Source organism: Scyliorhinus canicula, chromosome 6 (genome assembly GCF_902713615.1).
Source record: "Scyliorhinus canicula chromosome 6, sScyCan1.1, whole genome shotgun sequence".
NCBI classification, from domain to species: Eukaryota; Metazoa; Chordata; class Chondrichthyes; order Carcharhiniformes; family Scyliorhinidae; genus Scyliorhinus; species Scyliorhinus canicula.
In genome coordinates this window covers 112,475,016-112,489,063 of record NC_052151.1, presented here as the reverse complement: position 1 = coordinate 112,489,063, position 14,048 = coordinate 112,475,016, and the positions used below count along the sequence as shown (strand labels likewise).

Sequence of the window (14,048 nt, the reverse complement as noted above, 5' to 3'; positions counted from 1 at the left end):
CAAACATAACACAGACCCCTCCTTTCTCCCAAATAGTATCCGTACTCACTGATCGCCTACGTCTTGTTTGTCTTAATACTCTACCTTCCTGATTCCGCACCCCTATATCATCTGCATCCCGCTTTCCCTTGTTACGGGTCAAGGAAGTCCCCCAGGGAAACAGTTTCCAAGTCCCATGTGGGGAACGAGGCCCTCTCACCGTCCTCACCTCCCTCGGCACCGTGACTAACAGGCTGAAGCTGGGCATTTGTATCATCAGCCAGCTCATGCACAGAACCACTCTCATCATCATTTATTATTTCTGCTGTACTTTGGCTCTGCTCCTCCTCCTCACGATTCTCCTCGTGTAGTTCTATCTCTTCCTCGCTGCTACTTCTATCCGCCCTACCTCTAACTTCAGTCTCCCTTCTCTCCCCTACCCCGGGTACCGTTCTGGTACAATGGTTCAAGTGATACCACAGTGTACTGCCTTCTACTTGCAACGCCGTGGGAGATACTCTGGTGACTTCAAACGGCCCTTCTCGTCTGGGTTCATGCCAACGTCTCCGGAACTTTCTGATGTATACTTGATCTCCCGGTGTGATCTGGTGTTCCGTGGCAGGGCTCTCCTCCTCCTTGGCCTTTTCCTGTTCAAAAATAGTTCTATGTATAAAAGTTAATTGTCGTACATACTCTCTTGCATCCTGATCTAAACACTCCAATGTGGGGCCCCCTGCTCCCCCGATCTTTGGCACCGGCATTACTCTTCCTGTCATCATCTCATGCGGGCTTAAATGTGTGATTCTGTTTTCCTGACTCCTGTACTGCATTAAAGCCAATGGCAGAGCATCTATCCAGTTTTTTCCTGTCTCACTACAAATTTTGCTTATTTTAGCCTTGAGGGTTCCGTTTACTCTCTCCACCATTCCTTGGGATTGAGGATGATACACACATCCAAACCTCTGCTTTATACGGAGTGCTGAGAGTGTCTCTCTCAGTGCCCTCCCTATAAAAGCAGATCCATTGTCTGAACTTAATTGCATGGGTATGCCAAATCTTGGGATAATTTCTTTTGACAGGAAGTTAATTACCGTTCCAGATCCTTGATCTTTGGATGGCGTTGCTTCTATCCATCTGCTGAATCTATCAATAATCACTAACATGTATCTTTTCCCTCTTACCACCTTTCCCATATCCACATAGTCCATGCATAGATGTTTAAACGGCCCTTCTGGAATGGGTATGTGCCCTATTGGGGCAGTAATGCCTTTCCTGATATTATTCTGAGCACACACCTCACACAGACCTAGTATGTAGTCAATTGAGTTCTGCAGGTATGGTGACCAGAATCCTTCTTTCTTAATCTTCCTAGCCACTTCTCCTCTCGCACAGTGATCCACCCCATGTGCTTCACTAATTAGTACGGTTAGTAATGATGTGGGTGCTATGATCAATCCTTCCCCATTTCTCCATATTTTGTCATGTTGTCCCTGTAATGCTCCTCTCTCTCTCCACATTGTTTTTTCTGCTACAGGGGCTTCTTCCTGTAATTGTGCCACATCTTCTAATGTGATTTGAGGTTCGATATTCCCCACACCTGGCCCTGGGTGCGGCCTTGCTATTTCTACTGGGGCTATCGTAGCCTCAATGTACCCTGATGCTTCTTTAGCTGCCTTGTCAGCTTTGGTATTTCCCTGTGTGATGTTATCTGTTCCCTTTTTATGCGCCTGACACTTAATTATGGCTAATTCCCTTGGGCCCATCATAGCCCTTATTAAAGCCCTGATTTGAACTTCGTGTTGAATTGGTCCTCCTCCGCTTTTCATAAATCCCCTTTGCTTCCATATTGCCCCAAACAGGTGACAAACCCCGTGGGCATAGGCCGAATCAGTATAAATTTCCACTGCTTCCCCGTTTGCTAATTCACATGCTCTGGTCAGTGCTTCAAGCTCCGCTAACTGGGCTGAGCATGGCTGCTCACATTCTTTTGCCTCCACTACCTCAAATGTTTTCCCTTTCTGTTCAACTACTGCATAGCCAGCATGATTTCCCCTATGATCCCTATGGCACGAGCCGTCAACATACAACGTTCTCTTTTCTTCTGTGTTTAACCTATCTGCCTTCAGATCTTTCCTCAGTTTCATAAACGCTCTTGTCTCTCTCACACACTCATGCTCCTCTCCCTCATGTGGCAATGGCATATAGTCAGCTGGGTTGGCCCTATTGCACTTTACTATCGTAATGTCCGGGAATGTGGTCAGCATTTGAAAATGGTGAATTCTAGCCGGCGTCAGAACAAACTTCCCTTTTTCAATCAATTCAGCTATTTTATGGTATACATGTAAGTTTATCGGATATCCCATTGTGACCGTAGCTGCCTTTTCGTACGCCCACCAAGCTGCTGCCAGGCCTTGATAGCACGGAGGGTATCCCATTGCTACGTCATCTAGCTTGGTACTATAATATGCTACAGTCTGCCTTCGCCTTCCCTTGCAACTTTCCTGTGTTAACACTGCTGTAGCAAATCCGGCTTCTCTGTTACTCACAAATAAATCAAAGGGCTTGTCATAGGTCGGTAAAGCCAATGCTGGTGCCTGTGCCATTTCACTCTTTATATTCTCAAATGCTTCTAGCGCATCTTTGTCCCATTTTAGTTTGGCTTTTAATTCGTCACACCCTGCTTCCTTCATTATCTTTCGTAGTGCCTGCGTTTTTTCTGCATAGTTTTCCACCCATTCTGAACTGAAGCCTGTCATTCCCAAAAATGTCATCATTTGTCCCACCGTCTGTGGTTTCGGAATTTTCAGTACTGCTTCTATTTGCTGTGAAGCTATCCCCTTCTGCCCTGCGGATATTTCTCTCCCCAAGTATTCTACCTTTCTCTGGCACAGCTGCAGCTTCTTCCAGGATACTTTATGACCCCCCTCTGCTAGTCTTTTCAAAAGTTTTAAACTATCCTTCCTGCATTGTTCTTGTGTCTCTGTGCATAATAATAAATCATCCACATATTGTAGCAGTGTTCCTTCCAACTGTATTCCTTCTAAATCTGCTTTCAACACCTGATTGAATACATGTGGGGAATGTTTAAATCCTTGGGGCATTCTATTGTATGTGTATTGTTTCCCCTCGTACGTAAATGCAAAGAGATACTGACTTTCTGGAGCTAGTGGCGCACTAAAAAATGCTGAACATAGGTCGATTACCGTAAACCATCTACTTTCAGGTGGTATATTTGTCAGCAAGGTGTAAGGGTTTGGAACTTCTACGGGCATATCTTCCACTACCTCATTAATTGCCCTTAGGTCATGCACCAATCTCCATTTTTCTCCGTCCGCCTTCTTTACTGGTAGGAGCGGGGTATTACACCTACTCCGGGTTTCCTTTAATACCCCTGCTTCTATCAATCCCTTAATCGTTTCTCTAATTCCTTCAATTGCTTCTGTCTTGATTGGGTATTGTGGTCTATAGGGCCCCTGGCGCCCTGTCTTTAGTCTGACTTCAACTGGATTAGCGTTTTTAACCCTCCCTACATCCGTGTCCTGTCTGGACCACAACTCCTGTGGGAGGGAGTTCAAATCCTGCTCTAAGCTCTCTCTCCATTCCCGCTCCTGTTTCTCATTTTGCACTCCTATTGTTATCTGCTTTGGTGTCCCAAGCATCCTAACATCCAAAATTATTTTTGTCATTTGTCCATCGCTGGACGTCCAAATATCTGCACTATCTGTCTGTACAAATTCTAAGTCTTGCGCTCTTAACACCATGGGTCCTAGGTCCTTTGATCTATATCCCGGATTAACTTTCAATGTGACATGTGGCTCCGCCCCAGGTACCGAGAACCATTTGTCAATCCATTCATTCCTAACGATTGCGAGGGCCACTCCCTCTAGTCCAATTAAAATACTTCCTGACTTTATTTCCTGTTCTCGTCCTGCCTCCTTTTCCCATTTCTCTTGTATTTCAGGTGCCTGTCCTTCATCAAATATCATTGTACTGTGTAATTCTGTTCTCGGCCACTTGGCTTGTGGAACCCAAGTGTCTATAAGTTTTCCCCAGACTGTCCAGATCTGTCTTTTAATTTGTTCCTCTATATCTCCCAGCCAATATACATTAACCCCTTCCTTTCCTGGTACCTCAAGTGAATACATTCCCATCAAATCAATTCCTTGTTCGGTACATTCTAATTTCAGTCCCAGACCTAGGATTGCGTCCCTTCCCAATAGATTTAAAGGAGTTTTATCATATACTAAAATAGGTACATGGGTAGTTTTATTTCCAATGGTAATAGGCACCGGCATCGTCATTTGAGCTAGTGTTATTTTCCCCGAGAACCCCACAGTTTTTACAAACCGGTTTGACAATGGTAGGTGATCCGCATATTTAGTTTGTATGCACGTACAGGTGGCACCGGTGTCTATCATCATGGGGACCTCGATCCCGCCTACTCTAGCATTAACTATAGGTTCCTGCTCTGCGGTTTCTGTTATTTGTACGTACTGTCCTACCATTTCGGGGTTCTCTGGGCCTCTCTATGCGAAACTCTGATGGTTCCCCGGCCCTTGAAACATCGGGACGCTGTTCGGCGACCCTTGGATCAGCTGTTGGCCTGCCTGTTGCTGGTTTTCTCCCTGTCTGGTGAAATTCCGCAGGCAATTCCTTTTTATGTGACCTGTCTCCCCGCACCCCCAGCACACACCTGGAGGGCCAGGCAGTGGTCCCTGTCTCGGAGTCTGATAATTAACCTGTCCCTGTCCTCTCTGATTCTGAAAGGGTGGCCTACCACTTCCCTGTCTTTTCCCATTTTTATTCCAGTCAGTCTGATTTTGTAGGGCGTATCGGTTTTGATAATTTAGGCTGTGGGCTTCTGGGTTTATGGGCAGTGGGAAGGCAGAAATGTTATAGGTTACGATGGGCTGGCCTCCATCTCCGCTTCCCCCTTTTCTCGTCTTTCTGCCTCTTTGCGCCTTTTCCCACATGTTTCCTCTATGCTTCTTCTTCTTTCTCTTTCCTTTCTGCTGGCTTTGACCCTCTTTCCTTCTATTTTTCCCTGTGACGCCTCACTTTCACCCTCGCAAGGATCAGGACTTGTTTTTCCCTCATCTTTTCTTCTATCATTCTTTCCCTCCTCTTCTCGTTCCTTTTCCTTTTCCATTCCCTTTTTTGCCCATTCCAAAAGGTCTATTACATTTACTTCGTCCTGCAACTGCTTTCTCCTTCGGCTTAACTCATCCAACTCCTCTTCTGTTTTCCTCGTCTCTTCCTCTACACCTTGTTTCTTTTCTAGCTCCCTTTGTTCCCAATCCTCCGTCGTCATCTGTTTTGTATCAAATGCTCCCTCAAAATTCATCGTGCCTGATATAACTGGGTACAGTCCCGTGGAACCCTGTTCCTCTGAGTATGGGGGCGGGGCTACATTTGGATCTTCTAATTTTGCTTTTTCCTGAAGTTGCACTGGCATTTGCATCCATATTTCCCTCCATGCCCTTCTCCTTTCTTTCCCTTCCTTTTCAAACAATGCCAGTATCTCTAGTTCCTTTTCTCGCTTCTCCTTTCTTTTCTTAGATTTATCTTTTATTTTATAGTTCTTTATCATTCCCTTCTGGTCCTCACATCTCTCTACGCACCAAGTGCCTTCCTCCGGCCACGGTGTATTAGTTTTACTTGTTCTGTTGGCCCATTTTTTAGAAACGTGTTTTATGTCTCCCCTGAGGGCTGGGAATTTATCCCCTAATGTTTCCACTGGTGTTTTAACTTGGTGTGCCATTACTTGTCTTTTCGGATTACTGTCACAATTTTTATCACTTAATCCGTCAGAGTTGGGTGTTACAGTGATTATTACTTGCTGTGTCGTTTTTCCGTGTTCAGTCCCCTGTTTACCTTTCTCTTGGGTTTCTCTTGACAATATCTGTAATTCTAACCGGGGTCTCGATATCCACTTCCCCGTAGTCCCCTGTCCCGGCTCTATCTTCCTTTCCCGGGCTAGAGGGTAGTAGGTTTTTACGTGCTTGTCTATGTCTATAGAAACCCTATATCGATCAGATTCCTTTATTAATTTCCCTAGAGTTTCCAAGTTTATTTCGTCTATCCAATTCCTATCAGCTATTCTTTCCCACTTTACATACGGCCACTCGTTCTCTACCTCTTTTAAGTTAGTTATATGTGTAATTTTTCCCCAATCCAGTGTTGCTTCCGTTTTTATTATTTTCCTTTCTTAATTCCCTGACTAATCTTCCTTCCCAATCGATTATACCCCTCTTTCCGCTAGGCGGTTTTGTCAGTGTGACCTTTCCACGTTGTTAGTTATTACCCTACCTGTGTTCCGACTCTCCTTCTTATTTCTGTCCTCCACGCTGCTGTCTCAGACCAGTTTGTTCAAATTGGTCTTTTACTTTCTCTATCCTAGCTGTTAATCCCCCCCTCCGGGGTTAGGTTCCCCTCCTATGCTTTTGACTACCGTATTAGGTCAGAGAGTGATCTCTCACTGATCTCTCTCCCTCTCGGTTGACGTCCGTTACCCGAGGTCCTGGGTAGGTTTGGACTGGCAGATTTTTCCCACACTTACTCTCTTCTGGGCAAGTCGTATCCTGGAAAAACCCGCTCCAAACCGGTTGACTTAACCTAATTGCATTACCTTAGCGTTCGGCCTTTTTCTCGTCTCCCTTTTTACCCACTCACAGACAATACAGTATTCACAGTGCGCTTTGCATGCAAAACTCTACTCTTCAGATCAGACTCAGTCTCTCAAAACTTTTTTACCCAATTTGGTTTTAGTTATGCAGGATATCTTTGTGGTTGGGGAGATTCAAGACCAGCAAAGAGCTGAGTGCGCCGGGCCTCGAGATCCCTTTTCTGACAACAAGGATTTACGTGCAATACAAATCTGCTTACCTTGCTGTCAGAATGCCGGCTTTGGGATGTCCAGCCCCGGTCGGACCTTCGCCTCCGCCACTCCTTCCAGATGCTTTTCTGGGCGATCTCTCACCAACCCTGCTTCGCAGCGGCAATTTTGTCGTGGTTCCCCAGGACGACAATTTGTTTGTACCTATTCAAATATTAAAACACAGAGAGTCTGAGGAGCGATCTTCCAAGCAGTGAACTTTATTTCCCTTAGCATGAGAGAAACAAAGCTGAGATTGTCCGGAGCAATCTAAAAAGCTTCAGGGCTTACCGCCTTTTATATACATTTTAACTCCATGATTCAAATTCTTATCTTAATTTACAGCCCTCTTATCTTGCTTTCCTTACTTTGGCCACCACTGTTTATAGTGAGCCTCTATCTGTCTCAGTCAAGACTGGTCGTTTCTCTCTCTGCTCCGTCAACCATGGTAGCCATAAGTCAGTCCTTATCTCGTCTCTGTAAACTTTCCTGCTTGTGTCGTGGTTTTTGCTGACCAAGGCCGAATGTATACAAAAACAGACTCCTTTATAGCCCTTATTTATGGGCAACCATTTTAGTTAAGCCCTGAGCTGTTCATTGTTCTTCCAAGTGACTGTTTGTATTTTAAATGCTATTTCTCTGGGTCTGCTGCTTTAATCATATTAACTATACTTGATTACATTAGCTATACTTGATTACCTTAGCTATACTTGATTACATTAGGTCACACAAAGTTACCCTGGGTTACACACTCATCTCAATACTCACCTAAATCTACTTTATCATTTCACTAAAACCTATGATTCTAAACTTGGTACCTAACTCATACAATATCCAGTACAAATTCCCTTACACTTGCAGGCGGTATTGGTGACCCTGCTGCTGAACCTCCGACCCCCTCTGGGGAACAGGGTGGCCTGTCTCGCATCGACTGTGTCCAGAAGCCTTGCTCGGTTGATATCCCCAAAGCAAAGAGCAGGTCTCCGCGCTGTCATGCTTGTGTATTGACTGAGAGTGAATGGTGAAGGAGTGTTTAAAAGCAATCCCCTTGTTAGCAGAGAGGTACTGGGGTGAGAGTCAGTAAAGGTGAGAAGCTCATGGGGGCTCATTGCAGCACTAAGTGCCATTAGATAAGGGCAATGATCTCGCTGGCGAGGCTGTCAGGAAACACCCCGCCAATCGCTCCCAAAATTACACTTAGAAAAGTTTCCGTTAAACCTTGCCCCTCGTCTACTCGTCCTTTTTTTGGCTTTGGTGGAATATTCATACAAGTCTAATTCCAGAAGGTTAATGAGTTTGCTTTTGTCCATTGTTAAAAATAGAATTTAAACAAAAGAATATGGAAGAGAAACAAACTTGTCAGGTTGATTTTCTTCATTCTTTCAAGATATCAAGAAATGTGGGGAAAATGGCATTGATGTAGATCAGCCATGATCTAATTGAACAGCGGAGCAAGCTCGAGGGGCTGAATGGTCTACTCCATGTTTCTATAATAATAATCTTTATTGATGTCACAAGTAGGCTTACATTAACACTGCAATGAAATTACTGTGAGAACCCTGAGTCGCCACACTCCGGCGCCTGTTCAGGTACACTGAGGAAGAATTCAGAATGTGCAATTCACCTAACAAGCATGTCTTTTGGGACTTTTGTGGGAGGAAACTGGAGAATCCGGAGGAAACCCATGCATCTCCTGTACCCTCAATCTTCCATCCTCCAATCATATATCCCTCAAGAAACTTTGCATTACTTCCATTCTGGCCTCTTTTGCCCCATCCAGATCACTGTGCCTTCAGCCATGTAGATTCTGAGCTCTGGAATCTTCCCACACCCCCCGCCGCCAAATAGCTTTGCCTTTCCTCCTTTTAAGACCATCCTGCAAAGGTAAAATGTGAAACCTATGGCCACAAACTTCCAGTGCTTCCTGGATATGGGGTAGAGTATGAGGACTGGAGCTTTGCAAATGATGCACACATTTTAATAAAGCAGGGAAAGTTATTCCTGGTACCTAAAGGCTGATCTGGTTCACTTCAAACTTCACGGTGGTGGGAAAACTTTTGAGAGCATAACCTGGGACAACATTATTCTCCGAAATCCCGGCCAAGTGTTGACGCCAGCGTAAACACCAGAGTGGTACACGCCGGCGTCAACGGGCCTCCTGGCCCAGCAATGCAGTGGCCCTCAGGGGGCCAGCACGGCGCCGGATTGCTGTGCGCTGTTCCGGCACCGAAAGGCGGCCTTGCACTGCCGGCGGCGGCACGCAACATGATGGAGCCCTACAGCGGCCTTGTGCGGAAGGAGGTAGGCCCCCACCAGATCGCGGGCGTCTGCTGATCGGTAGCCCCCGATCACGGGCCTGGATGCCGAGGAGCCCCCCCCTCCCCCACCCACCAGGACGGCCACCGCGGCCGCAGGTCCGAGCTCCCACTAGGTGGTCCCAGGTTGGAACCATGCCGGTGGGAATTCGGCCGGTCGACAGCGGAGAATTGCCGCAGGGGCCTCTTTCATCGTTCCCCGACCGGCGCCGTGTCGACTGCGCAGGCGCGATTGGCGCCGATTCTCCGGTCGCCGGAGAATCGCGTCCTGGCGTCGGAGCGGCGTGCCGGGAATTTCCCGCATCACCAGCAATTCTCCGACCCGGCGCGGGCTTGGAGAATTCCGGCCCATGTTTGCGGATGAAGTAATGGAGAAGTTTGATGAGAGTGGTAGGGTTGATCTTTATATTAAGTTTCAGAAGCTATTTTACAAAATACCACATAATATACTTTGTTGGTTTCCAGACCATGGGATTCAAGTGACAGCATGGATATAAAACTGGTTAAGGGGCAGAAAGAAGTAGGGTGAACAACTGTTTTTCAGATTAGTGGTGTTCACCAAGGGTCAGTATTAGGACCACTGCTTTTCTTGATACATATTAAAGCACAGGTTAGGTGGATTAACCACACTAAAATTGCCCCTTAGAGGCCAAAGATGTGCAGGTTAGGTGGGGTTATGGGGATTGGGAGTGGACCTGGGTGGGGTGCTCTTTCAGAGGGTTGATGCAGACTTAATGGGTCGGTTGGCCTCCTTCTGCATTGTAGGGATTCTATATTAATGAACATTTGGGTGTGATTTCAATGATTGTAGATGACACAACTTGTAAATATGGTAAACAGTGAAGACGATAGTAACAGACTTCAGAATGAAACTGGTCAATGGGCAGACTGCGACAAATTAAATTTAATGGAGAGTTGCGAAGTAATATATTTTGATAGTTTGAACCAAATGGTACAGCTTTAATGGAGTTGCAGGAACAGGCATGTGGGGTTTTCTACACAAATCTTTGAAGGTGGCAGGACAAGTTGAGAAGGCTTTATTAATAGAAGTGTTGAGTACAAGAGCAAGGGATTTATGCCACAAAATACTGATTAGAGCTCAGCGGAGTATTATATTCAATTTTGGCACAAGCCTTTGGAAGGCCTTGGGGAGGGTGCAGCAGTGATCTTCTAGAATGGTACCAAGGTTAAGGAATTTCAGTTATGTGGTGAAACTAGAGAAGCTGAGGTAGTTGTTCTTGGTGCAGAGAAGATCAGGGGGGGATTTGATAGAGGAAATAAGGAGAACCTTTGCAGTGGCAGAAGAATCAGTACCAGAGGTTATAGATTTAAGATTAGGGGCAGCATGGTGGCTCAGTGGGTTAGCACTGCAGTCTCACGGCGCTGAGGTCCCAGGTTCGATCCCGGCTCTGGGTCACTGTCCGTGTGGAGTTTGCACATTCTCCCCGTGTTTGCGTGGGTTTCGCCCCCACAACCCAAAGATGTGCAAGGTAGGTGGATTGAACACGCTAAATTGCCCCTTAATTGGAAAAAATTAATTGGGTACTCTAAATTTAAAAAAAAAAATAGATTTAAGATTATTGGAAAAATAATCAACAAAGATGAAGAAACATTTTTTACAGACTAATTGTGATCTGAAATGTGCTGTCTGAAAGGGTGATGGATGTAGATTCAGTAATTTCAATTGAGCGTTAGTTAAATAGGGACCAACCTGGACGTTCTGAGGGAGGTGCCAACACCACTCCAGCAGATCGATAGCCGCTTGGAGGAGCCCCCGAGGCTACGGGCGCAGGAGATGGCGCAAGCAATGAGTGGCACTGAAGCCAACACTGCTAGCGTGGTGACCGCAGTGGAGTGCCTGGTGCACAACGTTGGCATGATGAGTGAAGGTGTCCAAGGCGTTGTGCAGTTGCTGATGGACATGGCCAAGGGTCTCGGCAGAATGCCTGATTTGCTGGGGGATGTCACCCAGCACCAGGCCGAAGTTGATGAGATTCTGCAGGACATGTCCCGCTCTCAGGTGGACATTGCTGAAGCACTGCAGAGTATGGCCCAGTCGCTGATGAGCATCACCGAAGGCATCGACACAATGGTGCAGACCATGGGAAAGTGCCAGGGCTGACAGAGCGATGATGCGGGGGCAGCTGGGGCTCGAACCAGCTACCCCTCCAACCTAAGGTGAACCCCAGGGCCCACCGATCGGGAGGAGGGAGCACTGGATGCCAAGCTGGACTCGTCCCATGGACAGGGAATGGTGGCACCAGCTCCCGAGTACCACCCCTCTGATGAGGTCGCGTCTCGCAGCCACCACACGGGACAGGGCAGCATGGCTGTGCATGTGCTGCCGACAAGTGAGCCGGGGTCCACTGGCCGCAGAGGACACCCACCAGGGGCTTCGAAGGACATGGGATGAGGTAAGCTGCTGGCTGCCTCCACCTCAAATGTGCATTCTGGAGAAACACCAAGACGTAGTGGTAGAGCTAGAAGGGCAAAGCACGTTGAGGATCACGGAGGGCACCGAGGGAGGGGGTGGGAGAGGTAGGTAGTGGGGGGGGTGGCCGGCACTATCAGAAGTCGGGTTTCTACAATAAACACCCTTTCGCACAACCATTACGATACCTTCCGCAATACAGGTTGACCCCTGAATCCTCTGCCCATCTCTCCATTCATCACTCCCCCCCCCCCCCCCTCCAGCTCCCTGTGGCGCTCACCCACCCTCCACCTGTGGACATGTCCCCGGAGCTGTGTCCCATCTCCTGGGTGTTCGGATGTGCTGTTGCATCCCGCAGTGTTCAGGCACAATGTTCAGGCATCAGGGTGTGATTGGGATGCTAGGCAATGACCCACATGGCCCACCCACCCACGGTAATCCACTTAGGCTGTGTGAAATGCTCACTTAACCACGAATGCCAATTTCCCTACTAGCAATAGCCTTCAGCCGCGCAGCTAGAGGCCTCGGCAGTCGGTGGGAGTTGTGGGTGGTCGTTGGAGCAGACGGGAAGGGACTGGGGTTGTCCCCGGAACGGGTACATATGATCCAGGGGCTAGCATGATGGTGCCATGAGTGATTTCCCCCCCCCCCCCCATCCCCCTCCCCAGCGCATTCCCCAACCCCCGATGGCAGCCTACCTCTGTGGAGGGTCCCCCAGCACCCCCGGGCTCCTTACCTTGGCTCCCCACAGAAGCCCTACCTCCACGTTCGCGTTTTTCAAAAGGAAAACTAATCGGAGCCAGCGTGACCACTTGCTGGGGAGGCCACTGAATGAAGGGAGGACGTTGAATATGGAGTCGCTCTCGTTGATTGTATGGAAATAGGGCGTATGTGCTGATAATTGGTTTCTCGCCATGCTACGGCGAGATCTCAATTTCGCCTATGGGAGCGGGCTGGTTGCATCGCAAACTGTTTGGCGCCTGGCGCAGATCTCTATTTTGGCCTCTCTCTATTCACCGGCCTTATTACGCTTGAGCGAGAGCATAACAAGGCCGGAGAATCGTGCCCTGTATAAATTAACGTTGTTGCCATTGTGAAGGTCAGAACTGCAGATTATGAATTTATTTAATTTTATGAAAACTGAATGATGTAATGTTAACATCTCTCTCTACAGATGCTGTCCAGCCTATGTGTTTACAACATTTTGCTTTTAATTTCTGGCATTTGGAGTACTTCGCTTTTGTGTGCATGCTTGATTAACCAGTTTAGTATTTAACTTGTATGTTTGATTTTCTTTACATTAATTTTATTTTATCTATACAAGGAAACGCCTCATGTGGAAAACTAGACACATGTGACTTCATCATCTATTTTACTGGGAAGATACAGATTTGTAAGGAGCTTTTTGGAGACTGACTGGGTATTCTAGTTACCTACCACCGCATGGAGAAGCAGACATCCCAGATCTATGCACGTCCAAAGATTTGCCAGTTCCTGAAAGTTGTCCTGGGCCTTCTTGCTACCAGCTATCTCTAAAACTAATTAGTAATAAAATGTTACTTATGAAATGCAATGACTATTATTGTTTAATGACTGCTGAATTAGAAGCTTTTACATGTGAAGAGCAGAGATTGTCAGAATCTGATAGGAGAAGTAACATATACCACAGAAAATTAAAGACATTTCTTCATTACTTAGCAAAGAATTGACCAAACACATAGCAATTTACACTGCATCAATGTTTGCTAAAATGGAAAAGCAAAATGCCCAAGATGCTGGGCTGGGGATCACAAACCACAGTAAAAGCTGGAAATGCTTGGGTCAGGCAGCATCTGTGGCCTTCTGAAGACTTGAAACAACATTCTCTTCTACTTTTTCATGGATTTCAGCTATTTCTATTTACAAATGTAGGGCAAGTAAATCTGGGGTAGAGAGAATACTTTGAACAAATACTTTTCTGTCAGCTATAACGTTTGGCATATTAAGGTGAGGCCTGTGGTGACCCTGTGAGAGTCCTGGTGAATCGCCTAATTAGGGCTGTAGATAGGGCTTTAAACTAAATAGTGAGGGGAGGGTTCAGTTGTATGGAAAATTGGAAAACCAAAGTTAAAGGAGAAGGTGAGAGTGCAGGTTAATGATGAGGACTTTAAACAAGTTAAAGGAGCCATGGGTTCAGGAGAAATTAGTAAAGTTTCCAGAATATGTAATAGAGCAGAGAGTATAGAAAGTGGCAAGAATGTAACTTCAGGTATAGGAGAGAAGGGAACAGTCAACACAGGACTGAGTGTTGTACCTAAATGTGCACAGTATACAAAACAAGTTAAATGAGCTTGTTGGGTATGATGTTGTTTGCATCATCGAGAAGTGGCAGCAGGGGGATCTAAATATCCAAGGATGTGTGTTCTTTCGAAAGGATGGGTAGAGGTTGCATTGTTCATAAAGAATTAAC

The 14,048-nt window shown here is 46.5% G+C and overlaps 1 protein-coding gene across 2 annotated transcripts in view; it reads left to right on the top strand.

Moving 5' to 3' along the window:
* fam228a (family with sequence similarity 228 member A) overlaps nucleotides 1–13,172 on the top strand; it is a 43,180-nt gene extending 30,008 nt beyond the window's left edge. For both annotated transcript variants that reach the window (XM_038799901.1, XM_038799902.1), the window contains exon 8: nucleotides 12,924–13,172. In XM_038799901.1, the coding sequence (XP_038655829.1) occupies nucleotides 12,924–12,957 (34 nt within the window). In that variant the 3' untranslated portion in view covers nucleotides 12,958–13,172. The remainder of the gene's footprint in view (nucleotides 1–12,923) is intronic.
* Nucleotides 13,173–14,048: the final 876 nt, after the last annotated feature.